Here is a 10178-nt window from a genome sequence, read left to right on the forward strand (position 1 = left end):
ATTAATTTTAGGACGAAAGTGACTATAATAGACAATAAAAGAAAAAACTTCAGATCGTAAAAAGGGACTCATCGTTCATCTTTCAAAAGGGAGGAGCAAACACAAAACTCCCCTTTCCCCTTTGTCTCCTTCACATGTAAATTTCCGCATACATATTTCCTTATCCAACTTATCTCTAGAAGAATCCAATCCCAGTGGACCCAGTCACACAATTGCTTATATTATCGTAGAAGTTGGGGAAGGCTCAAACTAATAACGAATCAACAAAATGAAATGCACGGGCACTTCATAAATGCAATGAAATAGTTTAGAATTTAACACACTACCTTGTCTATATACACAAAAGTATTCTTCTTGACTGTTATATATGTTGGCATATTTAATATCGGCTTACATATATAAGAGAGAGAGATTAAGTCAGGGCTTATACATGAGAGAGAGAGAGGGGAGAGAGAGGGAGGGAGCGAAGGGCTTGAATATCCTTGTGCATGTCCTTCATCATTTTCTGTACAGCCAATCGAGTTTCTCTTAGTCCAACATGAATCATTTGGTTGTCGTTATGAAATTTATGTTTTTCTTGTGAAGAACACATTCTAATTGATTTTTCTTGATGTTGATCTAGTTCGAGATGTGTGAAAGTTTGATTTAAATTGAAATTTCTTCTTGCCTCTTAGTTGTAGTTTAGTATAGTGCGGACGTGGTTTAGAGTAGTGCTCATGGTTCAGAATGCCATGCTTGTTTGAGTCCTAGTTAAGTAGTTGTAGTTTGATTGTTTAGAGTAGTGTTCAATTTATTGAGCTTGTGATTGTATTTAAATGCATGTATGTTAGTTGCACATGTCATGGCTATACCTAGTATATAAGGATGCATGTGTACACTGGAGTTGCATAGTCATCTATATTTGCTGCTACTCCTTCTACATTGGTATCTTCACTTTGTTTTGTTCTCACTTCAAGCCTCTTATTTATTGAAAGGCTAGCCCCTTTCTCTTTTGATGCCTAGGACACTTGAATTCGCTTTTTTGTGGAGGGGACTCTACCTGTCCTCATAATTATTAATGGTGCAATAGAACAAGGAGGCAATAGGATTATCTATAAAGATTTGATCCCTGATTCTGCATGCATGTATTTTCTCATTAAAATTGGTAGCCAATAGAAGGGATTGTGAAGAAAGGGATTAGGGGCATTTTTATCACTGCTTCCTATGCATCAATGTATATTGCCATTTTTGAAGTGGAAAGTTCACCTACAAGCCAACATGAGCCATTAATCAGTATTTGTGTGACATGATGATGATATCATGCAGAAACCATGCATCCATGCATGAATGGTGGTGAAGCAAAGGTGCGTAAGGTCTGCAAGACTTCGATTCTGTGATGATGTTGTCACCCTTTCATGTCTTGTTTCAAGCATGCACGTCGAAGAGAATTTTTTATTACATGTATTATTATTTTCTACAAGTAGTTGAACAATCAATAGGATTGACAATTCAACACCTTGTGTCAGCTTTATCAGCATCTTGGACTGTTAGCAAATCTGGACTCCAAGTGATTTGGCAATTTTGAAGATTGAGGTGCCTGATATTTAACTGCATTTGAGTACTATGTTGCAGACAGAAAACTATGGAAGGAGAGAACAAGCAGTGCATCACTCTGGTCATCCATCTGAAGTGATACATAGTCAACGAGCCTTCAAAGATGAAATATCGGTGGCTGCATTGGGCCGTGGAGTTTTATAATCCTCATTTGCAATTTCAAGTGTTTACATTTCAAATCAAGTGGAAAAAATTTTTTGACTTACTATTTTGTGCAAATCTTTGGTTTCTCTTTATGCTTGCTCATCCTTTTGATGGCCATTTATTCTTTAGTTCCTTAAATTGGTCAGCTTCCTTTTCCTCTATTTTAGTGACTTCTTAAGCAAGTCCATACAATATTGCCCATTATAGTGAATATTGAAAAGCGTTTGATCCCAAGGGGTCACACATCACTCTTTGGAGTTAAGGTTGTAGTGCGACATCTTGGAATTCAGATGGTCTCATCCAAGTGTTTTCCCCATTCTCTGGCAAGATGACGCCAGCTCTGGCCGGCGGAATTGTCTTCATGATTTGGACTGGCAATAGGGTTTGGGAAGATCAGGCGATCATCAAGTGCAGAAGCGCGATGCTCATGTGCTGCAAAAGTGCCACGACATGGTGAATGTGAGTCACATTTTTGTTCTTGATGTGCACTTGCTCAAACGATCTTTGCATGTTGCTGAATTGCCTTGTGGCCTTGGAGTTGGATGAGGATCGGCTATGCTTCTTAGGTGTGCGAGTGATTGTCTATGCACATTCTTTTGTTGTTAGATTTGGTTAGTTGCTGTTGTGTACTGAATATGATCTTATGTTGCTTTTCAGGATTAGTAGATTATTTGGAGAACTTTAGATAGGGATTTCCATTTGAGTTTGTATAATTAAACTTGTTTAGGTATAAAGCTCAATTTGTGATGGCACATGTACTGGGTTCATATTTTTCGTTTTTCATTTTTTATTGCAGATAGTTGAATTTGGCATTCTTCATATATTTCTGCTATGTATTCTTGACATACTTTAAAAATCAAAGTTATTCCACTGCTGTTTGCTGGACCTCTCAAGTATTGGTGCAAGAGAAGCAAAGTTGATGTGCTGGTTTCCAACTTAGCCACATGGAATGATGATGCTGTTTCTAGTTCTTTAGAGAGTGTTAGCTATTGGGTTGAGGCTTGCCATTTGTTCACTCATTGAGTGGTTACTGAAAATTTATTTGGCAACTAACCCCACAAGAACACCTGTGAAGTTATATGAGAGTACATTTGAAGATGTAAATTGCAAAGAGCTACCAGGTTTGTCTTTTTCTCTCATATGCAAATCAGTGGAAGAGTTAGAAAGTGGAGCCATAGGGCCACTGTCTTGTCATTTAGTAAAATATAAAACATCGTTTTATGTAAGATTTTCCTGAAATAGAAGATGTGGTTTCTTCTTTTGAGGAAAAAAATGCTATTTTATCTATTATGATCAAGGCAGTAATTGTTGTACTATAATATTCAATAGAAATGTTATTTTGCGCTATTCTATTTTCTAAAATCCATTAATTCTAAAACTTCACACCTTTTTCATTACCTTATATTGTTTTCTTTATATTTATAAAGCTGTTCTAAAAAGTTTGAAAACATCATTCAGTTTATTTACCAGAATTTTTTAAAATGTAGTTTTCAATGACAACGTTTATCCTTATGTCTTTCAGAACATGCACGAACAAGGTGTTCTTGCTTTCAAACTTCTGAAAATGGGAATCAAACACTTTCTACATGCAATGAAGAACCATGGAGGACTAGACCTGTTAAATTTAATGGGGCCCTCTAGAAAGAAGCCAACCACCATGGCCGGCCCTTACAAAGACAACTTCATGAGAAAAAATCATAGATTTGAAAGGGAGAAGGAGGGCTTAAAGCACGTGACGGAACCAAAGGAGCAGGCAAAGCCAAAAGAAGGAAAAGGTCTAGATTTCAGTCTTCTTCGTTGCCGACGAATATTTGTACTTGCTTGTCACCCACATCTCCTCTTCCCACCCTGATTTCTGGAAGCTGCACTTAAAGTCTCTTCTTTCAATACAGTAGAAACAGTTTGATTGTTTTTCCCCTTCTTCTTTAATTGGAAAAACATGTTGCTTGTCTAAACAAAAGCAAGAGTTGCTGCTCAATGTGAATATTCTTTTGATTAAATTCAATTTCCCCATGGGAGATGCTTTCTTTGGTTTTATGGCAACTTCAGAAGCATCAAACAGTTGGATGCATCAAGCACAGACTTCTTTTTTTTCTTCCTGTCTTGTGAACTTTCATGTTGACTCATCATCCTTCAACTTGAAGGTCTTGAATACAATGGCTCATCACTAATAGAATTCATGCGGTGATGGTAAAATGAAAAAGTGGGGAAGTCGGCCTCAGCGAGTTTGACTTTTTTTTTCTCTTCTCAATGCGGTAATCCATATGCCGTTGGTCTATCGCCACAATAAATTAAGTAAAAAAAAATACATTCTTTTATTATCTAGTTGCAACATTTCCTCCTCGCTACCAATACAAGATTATTGCAGTGAGCATTTGATAAGAATAATATTTTGCGTATTGTTGGGATACGTTTTCAAAATACATGACGTAAAAGTTAACATAACATAATGTCAACAATTAGACGTTAGACATGATTACACATTGTGTTTTGAAACAATAATGTAAAGGTTTACAAGCACACAATCTTCCTCTTATCAAACACACTTCTATTCATTTTATTCTCTTAGCTATGTGTTGCCTAATGGGTCAATCTCTGTGAAAACAACAACAATGACAACCTGATTTGATATCCCAACTAAACTAAACCTGATTATTTCAGTCTCAACCAGTCTAGGTCCCATGTGTGTGTGTGTGTGCAACACAATGGTTCAAGCCGGTTGAAGATCGTGGCATAATGTCAAGTAAGTCTTTCATATATCTGGGGAAGAAAAGGAAGACAAGGCATGCTTTGTTGGAATAATATATCTGCCCACTGTCTTAATCCTCCTGAAAAATAAAATGAGGAAAAAATAAAGAAATAAAGTAAAGAAAAAGAAAAGATCCCTAGGACTAAAGCATCGATAAGTCAAATTTTCTAACTTGGCCACAGCAAGGTTCTATTCCATACAGCTCTCACAAATTCGTTTTGGCCTTTTCCCACATGATCACAGCTACAAATAAGGCCTCCAGAGGAGGAAGAACACCATTAATCTCGACGTCGCCCATGGAAGAAACCAGGCTGCTCCTCTTCTTCCTGGTCTCTGCTTCTGTCCTTGTCCATGGGGCTTCAAGTAAAGCACCAAAGGTATGTATACTTGATATGATAGTCCATGATTAGTAGTGACAATTTATTGATCTCTTCTTAGTTGTTACTATCTGTTAATAATGAGAATTATATTGATAAAGTTATTGTGATAAAAGACCATCGAATTAGATTCCATAGAATTGTTGGTGTAATTGAGCATTTCCAAAACCAAATGAATTTTGAGTCCAGTTTTTCCATGAATTTAAGAGTTTACCGACAATTAGATTGCTTTTTTCCTACGTCCTATTTTTCTTTTCCAAAGAATTGTAGACATTTTGGTATCCAACCTTTAGTTTATTGGGTGTATCTCCTAGCTAGGCACATGATGTATACATGGGCAGTACGTGAGTAGCAGCAACGAAGTTGGAGGAGAAAATTATGAGGAAGCAAACCACTTGAAGTTATTGTCATCCGTTATTCCATGGGAAGAAAGTCGCTTGTAATTGTTTCATTAACTTTAGAAAGGAATCACTTAATCTATGATTTTATTGTACAGTGAGGGCAGTGCGCAGGAAGATGCTTTCTTTGGTTTTTGTGGCAACTTCAGAGGCATCAAACAGTTGGATGCATGAAGCCCAAACTTCTTTTTTTTCTTCCTTTTGATTCTTACTTCCACTTTAGGTTAAATAACTCTTTGTGAATGTCTTGTGAGGAACACATGCCTTCATGTTGACTCATCATCCTTCAACTTGAAGGTCTTGAAGTACAATGGCTCATCACTAATAGAATTCATGCGGTGATGGTAAAATGAAAAAGTGGGAAGTCGGCCTCAAAGGAGTTCGACTTTTTTTGTCTCTTCTCAATGCAGTAATCTCATATGCCGTTGGTCTCGGATCGGCCACAATAAATTAAGTAAAAAAATACATTCTTTTATTATCTTGTTGCAACATTTCCTGCTCGTTACCAATACAAGATTATTGCAGTGAGCATTTGATGTCAACAATTAATGTAAAGGTTTTGAAATACATTTTACAAGCACAGAATGTTCCTCTTATCAAACACACTCCTATTATTTTATTCTCTTAGCTATCTGTTGCCTAATGGGTCAATATCTGTGAAAACAACAACAGTAACAACCTGATTTGGTATCCCAACTAAACTAAACCTGATTATTTCAGTCTCAACCAGTCTAGGTCCTATTTGTGTGTGTGTGTGCAACACAATGGTTCAAGCCGGTTGAAGATCATGGCATAATGTCAAGTAAGTCATTCATATATATGGGGAAGAAAAGGAAGACAAGGGATGCTTTGTCGGAATAATATATCTGCCCACTGTCTTAATCCTCCTGAAAAATAAAACGAGCAAAAAAATAAAGAAATAAAGTAAAGAAAAAGAAAAGATCCCTAGGACTAAAGCATCGATAAGTCAAATTTTCTAACTTGGGCACCGCAAGGTTCTATTCCATACATCCACACAAATTCGTTTTGGCCTTTTCCCAGATGATCACAGCTACAAATAAGGCCTCCAGAGGAGGAAGAACACCATTAATGTCGACGTCGCCCATGGAAGAAACCAGGCTGCTCCTCTTCTTCCTGGTCTCTGCTTCTGTCCTTCTGCATGGGGCTTCAGGTAAAGTGCCAAAGGTAGGTATACTTGATATGATACTCCATGATTAGTAGTTAAAATTTATTGACCTCTTCTTAGTTGTTACTAACTGTTAATAACAAGAATTATATTGATAATGTTCTTGTGACAAAAGACCATCAAATTAGATTTCATAGAATTGTTGGGCGTAATTGAGCATTTCCAAAACCAAATGAATTTTGAGTCCAGTTTTTCCATGAATTTAAGAGTTTACCGAGAATTAGATTGCTTTTTTCCTACGTTCTATTTTTCATTCACAAAGAAAATGTAGACATTTTGGTATCCAACCTTTAGCTTATTGGGTGTATCTCCTAGCTAGGCACATGTTGTATACATGGAAGTACATTGATTAGCAGCAACGAAGTTGAAGGAGAAAATTATGAGGAAGCAAACCACCTGAAGTTATTGTCATCCGTTATTCCATGGCAAGAAAGTTGCTTTTACTTGTTTCATTAACTTCAGAAAGGAACCACTTAATCTATGATTTTATTGTACAGTGAGGGCAGTGCGCGGGTGTCATTAATTCATGTGTATAAGCACTGCCTGAGAGAATTTGCTACCATGCAATCAAGAATTAGAAGTTGAGTTTTTCGTGTGAATTGGCTCTCGCCTCTCTCTTCCTCTCGTCGTCTTACCACCGGTGACTGGAAACCCAAGGCTCCAACCTGTCACTCTGGTCGAAGCGAAACAAGTTTGGAGACGACCTTTGAGGCCACCGGAAATCCTCTTAGAGCGTCTTGATCCTATGCACAAATTCACCGACCGAATCACCACGGTGCAAGTTCTTCTTCCCGGAAGAAGTTAGTGGCAGAAGAACTATCTTGGGAAGGCTTGACGGAAATTACTCGTGGCTCTAGTCGACTAGTAATCAAGCAACTTACACCTCGAGCAGAGCTTAAGACAGGTTAAGATCAGCCCTAGTAAGCTTATTAATGTCTGTCAAAATCGGAGAAAGAGACGCCGGAAAGGTGGATCGCACCCTAGTCTATCGGACTGATTGTCAAGGTGAGAATCCGAAGGTTCACCGGAATCCATTGGTAGAAGGCCGGTCGGATTTCTATGAACTCGATGGTGAATCAACCTGAAAATTCTGTCCTTGGCAGCAGCAAGTCACTCCGTATCAATTTGAGAATTGCTGTCTAGAAAGGAGATGGATTTTCCCCAATAGCCGACCCTTAATAAACCACATCGCTCGCTCGGCTTGGCGGAAACCAAGCAGTGCCTGGGCTGAAGTTGCAGGCAAAATCTGAAGCAACCAAGGGCGAATTTCACTCTCTCATTCACCCCAGGATAATCGCCCAGATCTTAGCAACATCCCCACCAAGTTTCAGGCGAATCCGACCAGCCATCGCGAAGAACTCGCTCCCGGTCGGAAATCTGTGTGCTACCACCGGAGTAACCAGTCGCTGTTACTTTTCCGATCAGTTTTGGTCGAGCCCGATCATTTCAGCGGATTCGATCTTCTTTCTTTTTTATTACCTGCGGGCACCAGCTTGACTTGGGGGGTGGTAGGGTGAGTTAACTCCAAAAACCCGTCCTCAGTTTGGATTGCAGTCCCAGAAAACATTTTGACCTTTTGTTCCTCCAAGAATAAAGAAGTACCCGAAAAATTGTTCCGATGGAGAAAAGAACCTATGAATAGCTTTATGGGAAATTTCCAAACGAAGAGACCTATTCTATGGTCACTGCTAACAATTACAATGATGTATTTCCAAACGAAGGGACGTATTCTCCACAAATTGTTCTGGGTTCCACATTTTTTTGTCTTTTCACATGATGTATCTCTCTAGATCCAGCTGGCAAAAAAATCGAGAGACCCCGCCACGTCATTCGAATGAATGAAGAGGGATCTCCATTCATTAGGTTCGATGGTATCAACTACCGATGAAATTGAACCCGCAGATAAATAATATAAAAACCACGGAAGATGCTTTTTGACAAATAGCGGGCTCCCGAATCGAAGTGATTTGGTTCCTTGAGGAAGATTGATAGTAAAATCCATTCTTTCTGAGAAGCCATTTATCGCTGAAATCACGGTCGATCATTTTGGGAACGCCATTTTGATTCATTGGAACTACTCGATGAATTTAGTCACTCATGCTCGTACTATGTATGATATGATCCAGGCCGATCGAAATGTATGGATCCATGGATCCGCAAAGGTACTCCTAATGGATTGAGTACCATATATCCATACCACAAATGCAATTGTATGCCATTATCCATCAACAAAATGGAAAGGACGTTCTGGAAAGGTTATGGAAAGGTCAGGACTTTCTTGAAAGGCTACGATCAGGCTACACGCTCCATGGGTGGCTGGATAACGCTGTAGTCGCTGGTGTCCCTTCCCACCTATGCGTTTATTAGATATAAAATCTAAAAGTATTGAGGCATTATGTGCCTACATACCATACTCGGCTTCCACCATAGAAGCATCACTTCTGGATTCCCACCCTGTATGGCACTGAAAGCTGGAAGCTCACTTGGCCCACGCTGGATTAATCGTATTCTGGGCTGAAGCAATGAACCTTTTTGGATTTGTTCAGAATGAGAAAACTATATCCGGTCTCGTTTCTACCTTTCCGGTCATTCTAGACACAATTTTGAAATACTGGATCTTTCATTATTTATACTATGTATCAGAAGCTAGTTTTCAGGAAACCGCTCGCCGCCCTTTTGTGCTGCTGGGGCACGGGTCAGCGCACACGAGATAAGACTTTACCACTGTGGAACGGCTTTTTTCAAAAGGAAGAAGATTCCGATAAACTCAGATTTTCAGCTAGCCTACGGTCGTAGATATTGGTACTTTAAGAATACGCCTCGACAATGCATTACAGACATATGATCATTACACTTCTTCTAGGTTCATTGATATTGAATCAATCGAACGTAGATTCGCCACGGGGGAAATCCTAGGGGCTGTGGAGAGGGCTGATTTGCGAGTGCTTTGTGGGCTTTGCTCGTCAAGTGGGGGATGTTTTGTCTTTTCAAAAATTCCTGTCTGATAGTCTATCAGAGTGAGTCTGAATCAGTCCTACGCTTTGCTCATGAAGCAGCTCCCGATTCAGGGGGTTCGGCTATAGCCGAATGCGGGGGCTTGCTTAAGAATAAGAAAGAGGAATTAACTTTGGCAATGCCTAATAGGCGGCCGGAGTCGGAGATCAATCCTCAGGCCGTATACCTTTGACTTGGTTCGCACAACCAAAAAATTATTCCAAAGGACTTTTCCATAACCTTTCCATTAATGAGAGTGAAGGTCACTGATTCAGGTCAGACAATAATCGCAGGTCAGCCATACGGCGGTGAATTCATTCCCAGGCCTTGTACACACCGCCCATCACACTGTGGGATTTTATTTGTAACAAGTAGTTTTTTTGGCTGGTTAATTTAAGCCATGGATCATACCAATCAAATTGCTTCTATTTGATTTTCATGGAAACAAAACAAGCGATCTTTATATAGATCCACCCTGATCGAGATATACTCTCGTTCGCCTAAGATAGATTGATTGAATCATCAAATCAATTCAATAATTCGGAGCAGGGCTGGGGAAAGCTTGAACCTAATTCCTACAGTGATGGATATATCTCCTTCTTCTAATGGCATATATCTCCTTCTTCTAATAGCATACAATGATAACCTTTCCTTTCCATTTTTTGTTACCGTATTAATGTCATAGTCAGCACTAATTTTTTATGGTCAGTACTAATGGCATTTAATTCTTGGTCAAG

General features: G+C 39.0%; 1 protein-coding gene across 1 annotated transcript in view; it reads left to right on the forward strand.

Moving 5' to 3' along the window:
* Nucleotides 1–9634, forward strand: part of LOC116267658 ((-)-alpha-terpineol synthase-like) — a 62279-nt gene extending 52645 nt beyond the window's left edge. The window contains exon 4 of the mRNA XM_031649523.1: nucleotides 9464–9634. Within this exon, the coding sequence (XP_031505383.1) occupies nucleotides 9464–9634 (171 nt within the window). The remainder of the gene's footprint in view (nucleotides 1–9463) is intronic.
* The last annotated feature ends 544 nt before the right edge of the window (nucleotides 9635–10178 follow it).

Source organism: Nymphaea colorata, chromosome 14, assembly GCF_008831285.2.
Source record: "Nymphaea colorata isolate Beijing-Zhang1983 chromosome 14, ASM883128v2, whole genome shotgun sequence".
Taxonomy (NCBI): Eukaryota; Viridiplantae; Streptophyta; class Magnoliopsida; order Nymphaeales; family Nymphaeaceae; genus Nymphaea; species Nymphaea colorata.